Source organism: Hyaena hyaena, unplaced genomic scaffold (assembly GCF_003009895.1).
Source record: "Hyaena hyaena isolate Hyena2069 unplaced genomic scaffold, ASM300989v1 scaffold_219, whole genome shotgun sequence".
Classification (NCBI taxonomy): domain Eukaryota; kingdom Metazoa; phylum Chordata; class Mammalia; order Carnivora; family Hyaenidae; genus Hyaena; species Hyaena hyaena.
The window spans coordinates 1,500,732-1,519,929 of record NW_024080850.1 but is presented as its reverse complement, the minus strand read 5'-3'; the positions used below and the strand labels follow the sequence as shown (position 1 = coordinate 1,519,929).

General features: G+C 50.2%; 2 protein-coding genes across 3 annotated transcripts in view; one reads left to right on the top strand and one right to left on the bottom strand.

Moving 5' to 3' along the window:
• LOC120238829 (tubulin alpha-3 chain) overlaps positions 1 to 10,378 on the top strand; it is an 18,436-nt gene extending 8,058 nt beyond the window's left edge. Inside the window, exons 2-5 of the mRNA XM_039242858.1 lie at positions 5,614 to 5,836; positions 6,747 to 6,895; positions 7,207 to 7,887; positions 9,976 to 10,378. Coding sequence (XP_039098789.1) covers positions 5,614 to 5,836; positions 6,747 to 6,895; positions 7,207 to 7,887; positions 9,976 to 10,272 — 1,350 coding nt within the window. The 3' untranslated portion in view covers positions 10,273 to 10,378. The remainder of the gene's footprint in view (positions 1 to 5,613; positions 5,837 to 6,746; positions 6,896 to 7,206; positions 7,888 to 9,975) is intronic.
• A 1,070-nt stretch (positions 10,379 to 11,448) lies between these two features.
• MZT2B (mitotic spindle organizing protein 2B) lies at positions 11,449 to 18,855 on the bottom strand. Of its 2 annotated transcripts, XM_039242847.1 has the most exons (4): positions 18,617 to 18,855; positions 18,248 to 18,396; positions 17,169 to 17,348; positions 11,449 to 11,708 (listed from the first exon to the last, which is right to left on the bottom strand). In XM_039242847.1, exons 1-4 carry the CDS (start codon positions 18,778 to 18,780, stop codon positions 11,551 to 11,553), a joined length of 651 nt encoding a protein of 216 aa, XP_039098778.1. In that variant the 5' UTR covers positions 18,781 to 18,855; the 3' UTR covers positions 11,449 to 11,550. The 2 variants fall into 2 exon arrangements, with proteins under 2 accessions (XP_039098778.1, XP_039098779.1); XM_039242848.1 differs by lacking the exon at positions 17,169 to 17,348 and having other exon boundaries at positions 18,617 to 18,840.
• Positions 18,856 to 19,198: the final 343 nt, after the last annotated feature.

Here is a 19,198-nt window from a genome sequence, read left to right as displayed (position 1 = left end):
CTCTCTCCTAGAAATAAAAATTTAAAAAAAATTAAGTAAGTTCCTTCTATCCCAACTTTCTCGAGGGTCTTTATTAAGAAGGGATGCTGTATTTTGTCAAATGCTTTTTCTGCATCTATTGACAGGTTCATATGATTTTTATCTTTTCTTTTGTTGATGTGATGTATCACATTGATTGATTTGCAAATATTGAACCAGCCCCATAATCCAGGAATGAATCCCACTTGATCTTGGTGGATAATTCTTTTTATGTGCTGTTGGATTCAATTTGCAAGTATCTTGTTGACGATTTTTGCATCTGTATTCATCAAGAATATTGGCCTGTAGTTCTCTTTTTTTGCTGGGTCTCTGTCTGGCCTGGGAATCAAAGTGATGTTGGCTTCATAAAATGAGTCTGGAAGTTTTCCTTCAATTTCTAGTTTTTGGAATAGTTTGAGAAGGATGGGTATTAATTCTGTTTTGAATGTCTGGTAGAATTCCCCAGGGAAGCTATATGGCCCAGGCCTCATATTTGTTGGGAGATTTTTGGTAACTGATTCGATTTCCTCACTAGTTATGGGTCTGTTGAGGTTTTCTATCTCTTCCCATGTGAATTTTGGTAGTGTGTATGTGTTTAGGAATTTGTCCATTTCTTCTAAGTTGTCCAATTTGTTTGCACATAATTTTTCATAGTATTCCCTGATAATGGCTTGTATTTCCAAGGCGTTGGTTGTAATAAGTCCATTTTCATTCATGATTTTGTCTGTTTGAGTGCTCTCTCTTTTCTTTTTGAGAAGCCTGGCTTGAGTTTTGTCAATTTTGTTTATTTTTTCAAAAAACCAACTCTTGGTTTCGTTGATCTGTTCAACTGTTTATTTGGTTTCTGTATTGTTTATTTCTGCCCTGATTTTTATTATTTCTCTTCTCCTACTGGGTTTGGGGTGCTCTTGTTGCTGCTCTCCCTCTAGTTCCTTTAGGTGCTCTGTTAGATTTTGCACTTGTGCTTTTTCTAATTTCTTGAAATAGGCCTGGAGTGCAATGTACTTTCCTCTTAGGACTGCCTTCGCCTCATCCCATAGAGTTTGGATTGTTGTATTTTCATTTTCATTTGTTTCCATATATTTTTAAATTTCTTCTCTAATTGCCTGATTGGCCCATTCGTTCTTTAGTAGGGTGTTCTTTAGCCTCCATGTTTTTGGAGGTTTTCCAGACTTCTTCCTGTGATTGATTTTGAGTTTCATAGCATTGTGATCTGAAAGTGTGCATGATATGGTCTCAATTCTTTCATATTTATTGAGGGCTGCTCTGTGACCCAGTATGTGATCTATCTTGGAGAATGTGCCATGTGCACTTGAGAAGAAAGTGAATTCCATGGCCTCAAGATGTAGAGTTCTAAATATATCTGTCAAATCCATCTGGTCCAATGTGTCATTCAAGTCCATTGTGTCTTTAGTGATTTTCTGTCTAGTTGATCTATCCATTGATGTAAGTGGAGTATTAAAGTCCCCTGCTATTAGCACATTCTTATCCATAAGAGTGTTTCTATTTGTGATTAATTTTTTTAATATATTTAGGTGCTTCCATATTTGGTGCATAGACATTTATAATTGTTAGTTCTTCCTGATGGATAGACCTGGTAATTATTATATAATGCCCTTCTACATCCCTTGTTACTGTCTTTACTTTAAAGTCCAGTTTGTCTGATATAAATATAGCTACTCCAGCTTTCTTTTGACTTCCAGTAGAATGATAGATATTTCTCCATCCCCTTACTTTTAATCTGAAGGTGTCCTCCAGTCTAAAATGCGTTTCTTGTAGACAGCAAATAGATGGATTTTGTTTTTTTATCCATTCTGCTACCCTGTGTCTTTTGATTGGGACATTTAGTCCACTTACATTCAGTGTTCTTACTGAAAAATATGGGTTGAGAGTCATCGTGTCCTTTGTGGGATTTATGCTTGTGGTGGTGTCTCTGGTATCTTGCATTCCTTGCAACATTTCCCTCAGAGAGTCCCCCTCAGGATTTCTTTTATTGCTGGTTTTGTGGTGACAAATTCTTTCTATTTTTGTTTTTTTGGAAAGACTTTTATCTCTCCTTCTATTCTTATTGACAGGCTTGCTGGATAGAGGAATCTTGGCTGCATATTTTTTCTGTTCATCACATTGAAGATTGCCTGCCATTCCTTTCTGGCCTGCCGAGTTTCAGTAGATAGGTCTGTCACCACTCTGATAGGTTTCCCTTTGTATGTTAGGGCCCTTTTATCCCTAGCTGCTTTCAGAATTCTCTCTCTGTCCTTATTTGTTTTTGTGTTTTTTTTTTAAATTTTTAATGTTTTATTTATTTTTGAGAGAGAGATGGCATGAACAGGGGAGGGTCAGAGAGAGAGGGAGACAAGGAATCCGAAACAGGCTCCAGGCTCTGAGCTAGCTGTCAGCACAGAGCCCGACGTGGGGCCTGAACCCACAAATCGTGAGATCATGACCCGAGCCCAAGTCGGACACTTAATAGACTGAGCCACTCAGGCGCCCCTATCCTTATATTTAGCCAGTTTCACTATGATATGTCGTGCAGAAGATCGATTCAAGTTATGTCTGAAGGGAGTTCTCTGTGCCTCTTGGATTTCAACATCTGTTTCCTTCCCCAGATTGGGGAAGTTCTCTGCTATAATGTGTTCAAGACTCCTTCAGCGCCTTTCCCTCTCTCTTCCTCTTCTGGAATTCCTATGATACAGATATTGTTCTGTTTGATTGTATCGCTGAGCTCTGGAACTCTCCTTTCGTGTTCCTGTACCAGTTTATCTCTCTTTTTTTCAGCTTCCTCTTTTTCTGTAATTATGTCTTCTAAATCACTTATTCTCCTTTCTGCCTCTTCAATTCGTCCATTGAACACCTCCATTTTATTTTGCATCTCATTTATAGCATTTTTTAATTCATCACAACTATTTTTAAGCTCCATAGTCTTTGTAGCAATAGTTTCTCTGATGTCTTCCATGCCTTTTTCAAGCCCAGCGATTAATTTTATGACTATTGTTCTAAATTCTTGTTCAGTTATTTTGCTTACATCTGTTTTGAGCAGTTCTTTAGCTGTCAATTCTTCCTGGAATTTCTTTGGAGGAGAGCTCTTCTGTTTCCTCATTTTGGTTAGCTTTCTATCTCTTGTTAGTAATTTTTTAATTTTTTAAATGTTTTTATTTATTTCTGAGAGAGACAGCATGAGCAGGGAAGTGTCAGAGAGAGAGGCACAAAGTCTGAAACAGGCCCCAGGCTCTGAGCTAGCTGTCAGCACAGAGCCTGACATGGGGCTCAAACCCACGAACCGTGAGATCAAGATCTGAGCCGAATTTGGACGCTTAACCAACTGAGCCACCCAGGCACTCCACTATCTCTTGTTAGTTTTAAAAGCTTGTTATGCATTCTATACCTGTGAGTGCTGCTGTACCAAAGAAGGCTCGTTGACTGTCCAGGGCCTTTCCATTCAGAAAGTGTTCTTTGAATGATGTCTCTTGGCCTCTCTTCTTGAGACCTTGGTTATTTTATTTTGCTGCTCGTAATGGTATTTGGGACTCTCCACCATGTGTACTTTGGCTTGTTTCTTGAGGTAGCCTGTGAGGACCTGGCTCATGCAATGATGAAGTTGAGAAATCACATGATCTCCCATCTGTAAACTGAGTATCTAGAAAAGTTGGTGGTATAATTCAGTCTGAATCTCAGTCTGAGAACCAAGACATGATGATTTAAATCTCAGTCCAAGAACCAGAGATGAGAGGAGTTGTTCCGCTAATACAGGCAAGCATGAACTAAAAAACTTAAAAACGTTTTTTAATGTTTATTCAGTTTTGAGAGACAGAGCATGAGTAGGGGAGGGGCAGAGAGAGATGGAGACACAGAATCCGAAGCAAGCTCCAGGCTCTGTGCTGACAGCTACCTACATGGGGCTTGAACTCATAAACTGTGAGATCATAACCTGAGCCAAAGTTGGATGCTCAGCCAACTGAGCCACCCAGACGTCGGTATTCCAGAACTTTTCTGTCATCTTCCAATCTTTTCTAGCTGTAATTCCATCCAGTGTATTTTTCATTTCAGGCATTCTGTTTTTTTCATTAACAGTTCAATTTAGGTCATTTTTATATCATTCCTCATTTTTAGTTCTACCTTCCTGAACATCTGGATACATAATAGCTACTTTAATGTCCTTGTATACTAGTTCTGTCATCTGTGTCATTTATGGGCCTGTGCGTCTGCTTGTATTGATTATTTTTTCTTTTCATATGGTCATGTGCTGTGCATGTGTGTGTGTGCATACGTGTGTGCCTGGTTTAAACCTGCTAAGTTTAGATTGATATGAATTTTAAATTGTTGGGTGCTAGGGTTTTTCTGTTTTTGTTTGTTCTTTAGGCTTTTTTTCTAGGATGCTATTACATATCTAGAAACAATTTGCTCCTTTTGAGGCTTATTTTGAAGCTTTAGGTGAATTTCAAACAGCCTTTAGTATAGGCCTCTTTTAATGTTTATTTATTTTTGAGAGAGAGAGTGCATGCAAGAACAGGGGAGGGGCAGAGAGAGAGAGAGGGAGACAAAGGATCTGAAGCAGGTTCTGTGCTGACAGCACAGAGCCCAATGTGGGGATTGAACTCATGAACCATGAGATTAGGACCTGAACCGAAGTTGGGCGCTTAACCAACTGAGTCCCATGTAGGCTTCTTTTGGCCCCACTATTGAGGACTCCCTTCAGGGCTATGTGAGCTAGGAGACCTTACCATCATGACAGATGTGAGCTCAGGAGTCTCTCACATGTGGGTACTGAGTGGTGCCCCACTGTAGACTCCAGTGGGGCTCCCTGCTGGCATCCATAAGGCTCTTTCTGTGCAGCTCTCTTCCATCCATTGTCAGCACCATGGTTTCTAGCTGCCTTGGCCCCCCTGAACACTGATTGCTTTCTCCACTCAGGGAGGTTCCTTCCTGGGTCATGGGTTTCCTCCCCGGCATCCCAGTGCAGCCTAGAAGCGGCCCAGCAGTCTTCTGGGGAAATGCTAAGGCCAGTTACATTGTTTGAATCGCTGTCTTGTGTTGCCTGTTGTCCAATGACTGTAAACGTTATTTCATATATTCTGTCTGATTTCCTAGGCCATTGCTTATATTAATAATTAACATTACTGGGGCGCCTGGGTGGCTTAGTCGGTTAAGCGTCCGACTTTCGCATGGGTCATGATCTCGCGGTTTGTGGGTTCGAGCCCCGCATCGGGCTCTGTGCTGACTGCCAGCTCAGAGCCTGGACCCTGTTTCAGTCTGTGACTCCCTCTCTCTCTGACCCTCCCCTGCTCATGCTGTCTCTCTCTCCTAAAAATAAATAGAACATTAAAAAAAATAATTAACATTACTTATTGCTTGGAAGGCAGTTTATAGCGGTTCTCTTACTGTTCGTAGTTCAAGTATATGTATATCCGTGTTGCATTGGTAAGTATTCAGATATAAAATTATCATTGGAAGCTCCTGGGTTGTAATGTCTGAGAAGATTTTAAAATAACAAAATATTTTACAAATATTAACTTATGATATTAGGTCTCATTTGCAAGTCATATAGTGTAGGTTCCCTTGAAGACCAGGGGATCTCAACGTTTCTGTTCTGGTTCCCAGCGCGAGTGCATCTCTATCCACGTGGGGCAGGCAGGTGTCCAGATCGGCAATGCCTGCTGGGAACTGTACTGCCTTGAACATGGAATTCAGCCCGATGGTCAGATGCCAAGTGACAAGACCATCGGCGGTGGGGATGACTCGTTCAACACGTTCTTCAGCGAGACTGGGGCTGGCAAGCATGTGCCCAGAGCGGTGTTTGTGGACCTGGAGCCCACCGTGGTCGGTAGGTACTCGGGCACTTGGGAGGCTTTCCTGGGAGAGCGGGAGAGCCTCCCTGAAGCCCCCTCCATGCCCCCTGTGCTCCTTTGAATCCTTTCTGCAGAAAGGACGGGATGTACAGGGACATGCCTGTGGCTACATCAGGTGAGAAACTGAAGGATTAGAGTGCTTAAAGTGTCCGTGGGTCTGAGGCTCCTAAGTTAGGAGAACCTGACGTACAGGCCAAAGATAGGCTGGTAATCGATTCGCTCCTGGCCGCCCCAGCCCCAGGCAGTTGGTTGTGTAGACTCCACCTGCAGCGTGCCCGGGCACTGGTCCCTCCTTAACGCCGCGCGCGCCGTGCTGCCGCTGCGTGAGAATCTTGACCTGCATCTGACATAGAAAGGTAAGTGGGGAGCGTTGGTTGGGTTCCTCCAGATTAGAAGCCTGAGGTGGTTGCCAGGGAGAGCTGCAAAGAGAAAGCACCTTTCAGTGGCCACCCAGGGGAAGACAGGCTGTCTCCCTGAAGCCTGTGAGAGGCAGGCCACGTAGGGTGCCCTGCTGGGACTGGCCGGCAAAAGTCAGGCTGACCTGGTGACCGTCTAGTACGTAAGCGATTTTTAGTTAGGCTCTTTGAGGTGGCTCTGGATAGGAGGATGTATGTCTGCTGAATCCCTGTGTTTGGGTGTGAGTGGTTTCCCTCCTTTGGGAACAGTCAGATTGGAATTTGTACCTCCCGTTGGCTTTACCCGCGGAGCCATAGATTGCTGTTGTGATCTGCGTATCCCGCAGAGACGTTTTCTGTGAGACGCTGATGCTGCTGACGTGCAGGGCACGGCACGTGCCTGGGAGATCCAGATGGTCCCTGAACCCGTCCCTCCTGGTGAGTTACGAACAGGCCTTAAAGCCCCGCGGCCCGCGTGTCCCCTCTGTAGATGAAGTGCGCACAGGGACCTACCGGCAGCTCTTCCACCCAGAGCAGCTGATCACGGGGAAGGAGGACGCAGCCAATAACTACGCCAGAGGCCATTATACGATCGGCAAGGAGATCGTCGACCTGGTCCTGGACCGGATCCGAAAACTGGTAAGGGGGCGCCGAGAAGGCTTCCTGTGGACGTTGCCCTGGACGGGAGGGTGTGCGGGGATTGCCGCCAGGAGGGCCCTTTGGCAGACGCCCAGGCCAGAATCTTGAGTCCCCGCTTCCCTTCGCGTGTGGCTTCAGTGCATCCGTACGTCTGTAACGCCTGCGTGGCTTTGCTTCCGATTGTCCTGCACGTGTACCGTGGGCGATTTGAACGCGTATCATCTCGCAGAGGAAAAGAAGGGAGCGTGGCGTGTTGGCGGTCGGCGGTGTGGCTTCTGCGGCACTGACTGCCGGTCTCTGGTTTCTCTCAGGCGGATCTGTGCACGGGGCTGCAGGGCTTCCTCATCTTCCACAGTTTCGGGGGCGGCACCGGCTCTGGGTTTGCGTCCCTGCTCATGGAGCGGCTGTCGGTGGACTACGGCAAGAAGTCCAAGCTGGAGTTTGCCATTTACCCGGCCCCCCAGGTGTCCACGGCCGTGGTGGAGCCCTACAACTCCATCCTGACCACCCACACGACCCTGGAGCACTCGGACTGTGCCTTCATGGTGGACAACGAAGCCATCTACGACATCTGTCGGCGCAACCTGGATATCGAGCGGCCCACGTACACCAACCTCAATCGTCTGATCGGGCAGATCGTGTCCTCCATCACGGCCTCCCTTCGATTTGATGGGGCCCTGAACGTGGACTTGACGGAATTCCAGACCAACCTGGTCCCCTACCCCCGCATCCACTTCCCCCTGGCCACCTACGCCCCGGTCATCTCGGCTGAGAAGGCCTATCACGAGCAGCTGTCTGTGGCCGAGATCACCAATGCCTGTTTCGAGCCGGCCAACCAGATGGTCAAGTGTGACCCTCGGCACGGCAAGTACATGGCCTGCTGCATGTTGTACAGGGGGGACGTGGTCCCGAAAGACGTCAACGCAGCCATCGCCACCATCAAGACCAAGCGCACCATCCAGTTTGTGGATTGGTGCCCGACTGGATTTAAGGTAGGACTGGGTGATGTTGAGTGGTGTTACCTGTCAGCAGGCAGCCGGCCAAGAACAGCATGCCCTTGGTGGGGGATGCTGTTTGTTCCATGGCAGTCAGTCCCTTGGTTATAAATTAGTGAGCCACAGTGATAATTTATTCAGTGGTGCCATTTGAACTTCCTTCCTGAGTTATCACACTATATATCTGTGTGAAAAAAAATTTTTTTTAACAGAACAGGAAGTTTTTGGAAAGATTTTTGTTCCCTCTTTTGAGTGAAAGAATTAGTGTGGGAAATGTAGTTTGGACTTAGAAACGTAGCAGTTTTCAAAGCATTTTGATAATTTATATGGATATTTGAAATTAGGGTATCACTATAAGCATTACTGTGACTAAATCCCATTTTATTCTGCAGGCACATAGAAATGAAACCCAGTTTATTTATTTTTAATTTTTTTTATGTTTTATTTATTTCTGAGAGAGAGAGAGAGAGAGAGAGAGAGAGAGAGACAGCATGAGCAGGGGAGATTCAGAGAGGGGAGGGGAGCTACAGAATCCGAAACAGACTCCAGGGTCTGAGTTAGCTGTCAGCACAGATCCTGACGTGGGGCTCGAACCCATGAACTGTGAGATCATGACCTGAGCCGACGTTGGACACTTAACCGCCTGAGCCACCCAGGCACCCCGAAGTGAAACCCAATCTAAATGTCCTGTGCAGTGTTCAATTTAAATAAATACAGTCATGGATGTTTTGGGGAAAAAATGGCAACATATTCATTTCTCTTTTCGTATGATTAGCAAGTTTGGCCAGCATTTGCCTCCAACATGGTTTGTGCCAAGCTTCCAGCTGATACAGGATAGGAAATTTGCTGTTGCTCTTCAGCTTTGCCCAGTTCTTGAACACTACTAAACCCTGTCCATGCTTTCCATCTGAGAGAATATGCTTCCCTCTGCCTTGCTTTCCGCACTACCTCTGCTGGCTCAGACCTCACTGCTTCTGGTGGGCTTGCTGCAGTGGGTCCTTAACTGGTCCTTCCTACTCTGGGTTCAGGGGTCGGTACAGTTGGCAGACCAGCCACGTACTTTTGTAAATAAAGTTTTATGTGAACACACCCACACCTGTTTGTTGGTGTGTTGTCATGGCTGCTTTTGTGCTACAAAGACAGAATTAAGTAATTGTGACAGAGACCATGGGGCCTAGCCAGCTTAGAATATGTGCTGTCTTGCTCTTTATAGAGAGTTTGCTGACCCCGGCTCTAACTAACCCTGTGTATTGGTGCCCAAACCTCTGGTCGTGTTGTCCCCTGGGTTGGAAACTGAATGCTTCCCATTTGGTCCCAGCCCTGATATCAACCCTTCTCCTACTTAGCACACACATAGGCCGCCTCCTGTTGCAGTGGTGGCAACAGTCCTAGGGCCTCTGACAGTGTGCCTGTCATCCTGTTATGCACAGGCTGGCTTGTTTGGTGGGAGACGAGGGCATATGGACTCCCTTGGTGATACCACCATAGTACTCTGATTCGAGTGTAAAAGGTTTCAGCTACAGAAATGAACCCCCATCTTGTAGAAGCCTATAACATGAAGCATATACAAAGCAGTGTCCCTTTTTAGAAGAAACAGCCCTGTTACCTGAGCATCTGTCACATGTCTCAGGTGCTGGGACACAACCCTTCAGGCAACTGATGACTGAGCCAGGAGCCAGGGCTCCTTTTCCCCTGTTTTCCTTGTCTGGGAACCAGCACCCTGCTCACCTGACACCCCGCCTGGCACAAAGAAGGCACCTGCATGTCTTGTTTCCATGAAAGCGGCTACCATTTCTTTTTTTTTTTTAATGTTTTATTTATTTCTGAGAGAGAGAGAGAGAGAGAGGCAGCATGAGCAGGGGAGGGTAGAGAGAGAGGGAGACACAGAATCAGAAGCAGGCTCCAGGCTCTGAGCTAGTTGTCAACACAGAGCCTGATGCGGGGCTCGAATCCACGAACCGTGTGATCATGACCTGAGCCGAAGTCGGATGCTTAGCTGACTGAGCCACCCAGGCACCCTGAAAGCGGCTACCATTTCTGGGTTTGACAAGTTTCACCGACTGTTTTCTTCCCCTTCTCTGGCAGGTGGGCATCAACTACCAGCCCCCCACCGTCGTCCCCGGAGGGGACCTGGCCAAGGTGCAGCGGGCCGTGTGCATGCTGAGCAACACCACCGCCATTGCTGAGGCCTGGGCCCGCCTGGACCATAAGTTCGACCTCATGTATGCAAAGCGAGCCTTTGTGCACTGGTACGTGGGGGAAGGCATGGAGGAAGGGGAGTTCTCCGAGGCCCGGGAGGACCTGGCAGCTCTGGAGAAAGATTATGAAGAGGTGGGCGTGGATTCTGTGGAAGCAGAGGCTGAAGAAGGGGAAGAATACTGAATGGGGACGTGGCTGGCAGGCATTCCTCTCTCCCTCTCTCTCTTGCCACCCTGCAGCACAGCTGGTTTCCAGTTGTTTACAATTAAAGTTTCTGTATGAAACCTCAGTCTGTTGTGATGCACAGGACATACTCATGTGACTGCATGGATGGGTAGGACCCCAAATCCTGCTGGGCCGTGTGGAAGGCTGTCCTGGGCTGCACTGTAGGAGTGGGGCGCACCACTCCTCCTCTGTAGGGAGCCAGTGCTTATGTGACATGACCTGCATGACCTGGGGGAAACAGTATTTTCAAATCAAGGTTTCAAAGCACAAAGATTTCCTAGATTCTAGGAAAACTGAGTTAGGTTTTCAATTGAATTTGCCATTTTTCAGGTTTCTCTGTTGATGGCACATAGTGACTAATGTGTAAGTGTTTGAAAGTGGAGTTTGAACATCTGGGGTCCATGGAAGGGGGCTGTCCAGAGTCCCTGACGCTGTGGGTCAAATGTGTAGGGTGAGGACATTTGGGCAGTGGGGGGAGGGAGTGGCGAACGTAGTTTTATTGGATTCTCCGTAGCATTCACAGCCACAGGGGGAGCTCTAGATTACAACACAATTCATCTTTGACTTCACTGTGCATGTAACCTATAAGACAGCATTCCCCCCTCGCCCCAGACCCTTGCAGCTGAGTACCTTGGGAATGCTCTCAGCAAAAGCACTGCACCTTTCTCCTTAGCAAAACATGTTGACATCCATTTATAAAAGTTCTAGTAATATAGCTGACCTTGAACAAGAATTTGAACTGTGCAGGTCCACTTATATGTGGATTTCTTATTGTATGTAAATGTATTTCTCATGATTTTTTTTCTCTAGTTTCCTTTTACAGTACATAATATATACATAAAGTATATATTAATTGTATATTTTCAGTAAGGCTTCCTATTAACAGTAGGCTATTAGTAGTTAAGTTTTGAGGAGTCAAAGGTTATACTTGGATTTTCAACTATGCAGGGGTTGGTGTCCCTGACCCCCATGTTGTTCAAGGGCCAACTATATAGATGTTTTCCTCTCTGACCTGAAAATAAGTTACAGTAGGGTGAAACCACTGTTTTAGGTTGCTTGCATGCAAAACTGATTCTCAGTATCTGAGCCTTGATGTATTCAAAAGGTGATAGGAAACAGCTTAGATGCACTTCAGTTTTTCACAAAGCTTTATTACCAACTGGAGGAAACCACACGTAGCCTCTGCTAGGAGGCTGGTGGAGCCCACAGCTGGGTGGCGGGAGAAGTCTGCCTGTCTCAGGTGCTGCTCCGAGTGGGGCTCTTCCCCTGCCCGCCCGCCTTCGGCAGCCTGGTAGCACTGGGTTGTCGGGGCATCCTTTGGCTGGATCCTTCCCGGCCGCCACGCTCTGCCAGTGCTGGGCCTCCACCCAGAGCCGCGCTGCCTTTGTTTCTCCCTGAGCAGACACAGAACACAATTGTTAGGAACCAGGGCAAACTCCACAGTCAGCACACCTACTACATTTGTGTTCCTTGCACATTACGTCTAGTACATTTCTGTCCGACCTTTCAGCCAGGGACCCTCTCTCAGCCCTGAGCCCTGAGGCTGAGGACCGCTTGGAGATGGCATATCCAAGAGAAGTCCTCGCAGAGTGCAGGAGGCCCTTGAGCATAGGTCCTAGGACAGAAGCAGCGCGAAGGGAAAGGTGAGCTCAGCCGGTTGACTCCTGCCCTGGAAAGCGTAAGGTTTGCCCTGCCAGCAGCAGCACAGGAGGGCTCACCAGCAGGGCCGCCGCCTCGTGGCCTCCCCTGGCGCTCCCCACTCCAGATCACCCACAGCTGAGCTGCTGGGAGCAATGATGTAGGAAGCACATCCATCAAGAATGGAAGTCAGGCTTTTGGATTTGGACCTTGGAAGCTTTCTCTCAGGCGTTTCCCTGACTACCTCAAAGTATTTTGCAAACATTTGGTGGTCAAGCCTCTTGCTGTTAAGTTCAGCTCCAGGATCCTGTGGTCGGGTTCCTGCCAAGGCTTGACTGCTCAGAGGAAGCTTGCCCTGACCACAAGTAGTCACATTCGGATTGAGACCACTGGTGCAGATACTCCTTGACTTGTAATTAACTTACCTTCCCCTCCTTCTGTGAAGACAGGAAAATCTGCAATCACACTTGGGCCAGAGCTTTATTCTAAAGGAATGGCTTCCCTGGCTTCAGGATGTTGACAGCATTCACAAGACAGAGGACACCAGGAGCCACAAAATGTGCCCAGGGAGCAGGCTCACCCTCTGGGTCACAGTCCCTCCCCATTGGGCCTCCCTCGGCCAGGGTTCCTCTCTGCTCCAGCCTGACAGGGTCCACTCTGCAGACTCTGACCAGGGGATGCATGCCATGTTTGACCCTCAATCTTAATGTCACTCTTAGTCAAATAAACAGCCTGCAAGGGGGACCTGTGGGTTTTTGGAGAAAAGACACTATGAGTTTCTTGGGGGCATGCTGAGTCACTACTGTTTAACCATTTGTCACCTAGAACAAGGGGAGGCAGCTGCATTTGCGACACTGCAAACCCTGGCTCCTTCAGGACATCAGACTTCCTTTCCATCCTCTCTTATGTAACTACTTTCTCCCCAGGACTCCTGCAGAGATAGGACAGCCCTTCCTAAGAGCATTTCTGAACAGCCCCTCCCCAAAGAACAGGAGGTCTTTGCTGCCTAGTTGGGTGGAAAGGGTTACCATGGTGCCACTGCTTGGAATTCCACAGCTCAGATTTTCCCCTGCCCTGCCTCCCTGGGCTTCACACTCAAGTGCCTGCACAGGTTTGATTCAATGGAGATATAATAACATGTTAGCCAGGGCCAAGGGCATGTGGGGTGAAGCTGGGCCAACTTGGCCTGCCAGTGATTCATGGAAAAAACAAAGTAGAGAACTGTCACCACACATCTTTTTCCTGTTACACATGCTGGTATTCTGTCCCCACTGACCGGTCAGTGGGCAAGGATCCTGTCTCCTATGAGTGCACGAGCCCCGCCACCCTACAGCTCCCAACATGCTGGTGGGCTCTGAGGCCATATTTCTCTCCAGGCCTGGCCAGGCTGGCATAACTCACTTGCAGCACCTGGCCTAATTCTAGGCATCCCACAGACTAGGCCAGGGGCGCCTCCTAAAGGCCCTGAAAGTATGGCTCAAGCATGGCTCACCCCCAGCAAATGGCAGGGTAGGTCTCAGATGTGGGCCTGGGTCTGGATGCAGCTTTTCTTCACCCTGCCATACATCTGAATTTCCTCTCCCCCTCAGTATAATGACCAGGGCCCTTCTGGAAACTCCAGGATGAGAGAAAAGGAGAAAACAACAAATAAGGTTCATTTTGAACCTTGACGAGGCCAACAAACCCTGGAAGTAAGACACCAAGGTAACTGAGCCATAAAAGGCATTAAGAAAACCATCTAACAAGGAAAAGTAGACCATTTATCCAGCTCTGTGCAATTCTTGGGACCTTCAGGAATCATGTGCTCTTCCACTAAGTGCAGAGACCCACTTAGGCCTCATGCAGAGCTGGGGAGGCATTCTGGTCTGGGAAGAATGGTGTGCAGGGCCTGTCAGTGGACAGACCTGCACTGTCTAAGCCTGGCTAAGCCATACCCTCCTGGATACTTCATGGGACTTTCTGGAGCTGGGGTCAGGACTGAGCCAAAGGTGACTACAGGCTAGGGTGGGTGGCAGTGATGTGCCCCCAGGCCTGATGTCTGAGGACCCCTCATAGGTATCAGACAATGAGCACTGAAGGTTAAAAACAGCCCGGCTCATGGTGTTAAAAAGTTGGTGCTCCTCCTGCCCCTAATACTTGACTGAACTCCCCAACCCCAGATGAAGCAAAACCCTAAAGGCAACTCTAAACACACCCCCTGCAGCTGGGGAGCTGGCCCGCCCCAGTGGGACCACTGAGCCATTTAACTCTGGTGTGGCCCTTGTGATCCCGACTTCCTAGCCCCTGCAACTTCCTAGCTCCTCTGCTGTTGGCAGAGGAGGGGGGATCAAGATTGACAAAGAGCCCAGAATACGAGTTGCTGCTCCCATCCTGCCCATGTTCCCCAGGAGTGGCCTTTCTCCATGGTGGGAGTGTTCCCTCGTGCTCAAATGGGCCGGTGGGGCCCCTGAGGTCAAATATTAGTGACTGGTCGTGAGTGGACACTAGATGCATGCATGAGGAAGGAAAAGAACGGGGGTGAGGCAGGATCACCAGTGCCCTGATATCCTCAAGGCTGGCTGGCAAGATCTGGTGGCCAGGGTGAGCATGCGGCCAGGACCACCCATCGCTGGTAGTAGAGGGTCCACCAGAAGTCTACACCCACCAGTCAGTCCTGCTGTCCTCCCTGGCTGAGTACACAGGAGGGGCCTAATCAGTGCTTCCAGAACACATACAGACATAATGACAAAGACTGATGTGCACCACGGACATGCACACATAACACTTTTAACCCTTAACTGGGCCTGTGCTTCTTGGGAGATGTGACCCTCTCCTGTACACATACAGTACATACACCCCTGATGCGGTATTTCTGGCAAAGTGCAATTGTCCTGGAGCAGCACTGTCCAACAGAAATATGATGTGAGCCATGTGTAGCTTATTTTCCAGTAGCCACATTAAAAGGGGCGGGGGGGGGGGGCACCTGGATGGCTCAGTCAGTTAGGCGTCCGAATTCGGCTCAGGTCATGATCTCACGGTTCATGAGATTCAGCACAGAGCCTGGAGCCTGATTTGGATTCTGTGTCTTCTTCTCTCTCTGCCCCTCCCCCACTTGAGCGCTCACTCTCTCTCTCTCAAAAATAAACATTAAAAAAAAAGTAAAAACAGGAAGTTAATGTAAATAATGTATTTTAATTAACCTAAAATGTGCAATACTACCATTTCAACATGTAATCGATATAAGGATTATTTGTGAGGCATTCTTTTTGTGCCAGTTCTCTGGCTTCTGGGTGTCTGGTGTACACTTAGACTTGCAGTGAGTCTCAGCCGCAAGCCCTGAGGGCCGTGGCTCCTGTACTGGACAGTGCAGCTCTGTGTAAGGCTCACAGCTTCTGCACACCACACTTCGTCTGACACATTCCAGAAGAACAGCTTTTTAAAAGCACACAGTTTCCCTAAACCTCAGCAGAGAACACTCAACTGAATTTTATTTCTCCTTGGTGACCACACCCTTACCATGACAAGCATTTGCCCTCTCTGTGCTCTTGGGGTCTTCTCTTTCCCCCTGTTCTACCTAGGAAAGCCAGGAATGAGTGAGCTTGTCAGTGACGGTCCCCTGGATCCACAGAACATCTGGATGCTGTGTCCACTGCAGCTTACCAGATCAAACTCCCAGGTGAGCCTCTAGCCCCTGGTCTGCAGCGGCTCCCACCCCAATTTCGTGGGAAACCTAAGGCCTGTAAGCCCTAACGGCCCCAACCCCCCATCACAATCCTAGGCTACCACAGTCCCCCGGTTGTTCACTCTGACAACTCTCCTCATTTTTTCTGCGTCAGACCCTGCCCAAGGTCTGTGTGGACAGATTCTGCAGCATGCGGCCTCAGAGCTCTTGGTCTCTGATGGCCTCTGCCTCTTGGCCACAGCACACTCCAGGCATGGCCCTTCCTGTGTCCCGCTCCACTCCAGTGCCTCCCCACTAAGCCCCTTTCCAGGCTGCCCTCTACCCTCACTGGGCATCTCTCCAGGGCCTCTCTGTCCTCATATCCTGGCCACCGCCTGCCCAACCCAGCAGACCCAAAGCCTAAGCACTTGAGAAGATCCTGTGGGCCCCAGCACTCCCTGCCACTCCTGTCCCCGTGCTTGGGGCTTCTTCCTCACCTTCCTCAGAGCCCCTCTATCCCAGTGCTCTGAGCACCAAAGCAAACCCACCCTACCTCTGGACTCTCCACCTTTCCCTTTCCCACCTCCCTTCTCCAAGCTCAGGCCTGCTCCCACCAATGACCTGAACCCTCATCTCAGGCTGGAGCCCTCGCCACTCCCCCTACCTCAAAGAGCTGCAGGGCAACAGGACTCTGAGCCTGTGTAACCCCTGCTGTTCCAGCAAGGCCAGCTACACTGGCTTCCTTTCGTCTCTGTCACCATCGGTTTATCTAGCCATCCCCTGAACTGGAAGTAGGGCCTGTCCATCTCACAGCCCCCGTGAGCCCTCAGCACTGAGAGCCAGCCTGGCACCCAGTCGCTGGGTGAGCGAGCGGCGGCAACCTCTTGAAAGAGGAGGATTCCATTCCCAGTTTCTCCCTTCCTCTGCCCGTTGATTCCTCAACTCAGCCTTCTAGTCTACCTGCCTCTACCCTGACCTGCCCCTTGGCCCTTCCCCATGCCCTCTGAGCTCCAGGTGGCACCTAGAACAGCGAGGTAGGTGATGTGGGAAGGGGCATGGAGAGCACAGCCAGGGCATCTGTGGGATCTCAGGCCCCCATACGCCCCTGGCTCTGGGCAATGCCTGGAAGGTGCCCTCAGCTCAGGAAACAGGCAGGAAAGGACAATCACAGCTTGCTCTCTAGGCTACCTGTCCAGGTGGGTGACGGCACCTAAGGGCCCAAGGTGTTTCTCACACCTACGGCTTCACTCTCTACAGCAAAGCAAAGGCTCTCCTGCCCCTTAGCCTGTTGCCCTCCTCTGGGGGTGAGGGCACCTCTACAGAGCACAAGTCTCACCTAGCAGAGCTGGCCTCTGGGGGGCAGGAGGCGTTGGTCCCGTTCCAGAAGTACTGCAAGTGGTCTCTAATAAACCAGGTCCTGAAATCATGTCCCTGGTCCCTAAGCTGTGTGACATGGCCCATAGGGTCCTACCCTGGCAGTTCATCTCGAAGCTGCTCTGACTTTCTGGGGGCCACAGAAGTTTCCACAGAAACAAGAAAGAGCACCAACCCCCAGAGATAAACCAATAAACGCAACCTGCAAAAGGAGAGAACAGGCAGCAAGAGAACCGGAGGGAACCGGGGGGCCCTGGAGAGAGAGGCGAGTACGTGGCAGCTGGGCCGTGGAGCAGAACCGGAGAGGCCGCAGGCCGCGGGGCCGAGGAAAAGGAGGGCCTTGCAGGGGGACTACAGCTCTTGGCAGAGAGAAAGGAGGCCTCTGGAGGTCAGAGAGAGACACAAAGAGAGCAGACAGCGTGGATCAGTAAGGAAGCCTGCGCTCCAGTGCCCGGGGCCTCTCAGGAAAGGAGGTGGGTACCCAGGGCCCTGGCACTCCCGCCCACAGGGGCCCAGCCTGCCCCCCACCCGAACATTGGCCCCTTCTCAGGATGTCGTGAGTGCCTGAATGCTTCCGGCCAAGCATTCAGGGTGTTTCTGAAATTGGGAGCAGATGCGACACCCCAGGAGCTCCACCGTGACACCCCTGTCACCGGCACCTGCTTATCCGTCAGTCATGACTCTCAGGAGTGAGGAAGCCCTTCAAACGTGAGCCCAGTGCTGTGCCCACTCAGGCCTCTGCACCCTGTGTCTAGGGCAGCCAGGGGCTGCCATGCTGACCCGTCCTGCAATCCGAGGAAGAAAGCTCAGCTGGCTAGACTCCTGGGCAGCACCGGGGCCCAGATGGGGTAGAGGCAAGGGGGTGGTAGTAAGGCCTCTGCCTGCCCCGCTCCCTGAACACTTTCCTGGAGGCTGTACACACCACGAGAACAGGAACCAAAGCCACCTTGTTCCCCTGTTTGTGGAATGAAAGCATTTCTACCCGAGGAGGCCGGCAGAATCCCATGAGGCCTAGGCTGCGTGGGCCACCCTGGACACCCACTTGGCGACTACCTGATCTGGACTTGCACGCATAGCAAAGGGTAGCAAAGAAACGGAAACTTGGGACTGGAAACCAAAAGGTGAGCCCTTGGATGGTCCCTGTGGGTCCTGGGAGAAGACCCACGGTAAGGCCGGGCCACTCAGGACCAAGCCCACCTTGTGTCTAACGCCACCTACTTTCCTCCTCTGCTACCCGCCTCCTGAGTCACAGGGGCAGGGAGCACCGGGCCCAGCTCTGACCTCGGGACTCGGGCACGCTCGATGTGGGTAGAGACACGGCCACAGGGTCCTGGGGTTCGCTCCCCAGCCTCTGTCCAGCACACATGGACTTGAGCATCTGGAAGACAGCGAGGGGCGCCACGTTCAGCTTCAGCAGGTCCACCAGGATCCTGGAGAGAACACAAAGCGGTGGGCAGTGAGCCCTCCTTGCCCAGGCCCAGGAAGGCCATTTCCTTCAAGACCCCAACTCTAATCTGGGCGCTCAAAGGTGTCCGAAAAGGGCGGTCTGGGGGTGGGAGCTCCTCCAGATCAGAGGCCCAGGCGGGGGAGCAGGAGAGCAGCGGTGTCTGGGGGTAGGACGAGCTCACACTCCCACCCGCGCGCGCTCACTTGAACACGTCGGGGTCTATAGCGCCGCCCGCCGCCTGCGCCAGCTCGTAAAGCTCCATCTCCTCGGCGCTCAGCACCTTCTTCCGCCGCAGCGCCAGCTTCTGCAGAGCTGCCTCCAGGCCCGGGGGCGCTCCTGGCCCGGGCCCTGCGCCCGGGGCCGCCATGTACCGGGCCTGCGGGAAGATGAGCGGCCCGCCCCGCCGCGCTCGCTCCTGTGACCCCGCCTCCGCCGGGCCTCTCTCGCCGCTCTCACAGCGCCTCCTACTGGCCCCGCCGGTTATTCCTCTCCCCGAAGCGCCACCACCTGGCCTCCCCCGCAGCCCCACCTCAGAGGGCGGAGACCGGTTTGTCTTCTCTCTGCCGTTGGATCCGCGGAAATTTACCTGAGGGATGATGAGGGATAAAAGCAGAAAAATGTTCATCTTTAGCCCAGAAAGCTGACTTATAGCCTGCATAGTTTTGATAAAGATCAAATAAGTACTGGTTGCTACATTCAGAGAGGGTCTCATGACTGCCTGTATCTCATCGATAGTTAATACCGAACTGAATGATAAGGACCAGAGAACTCTTGTGAAAGTAGTT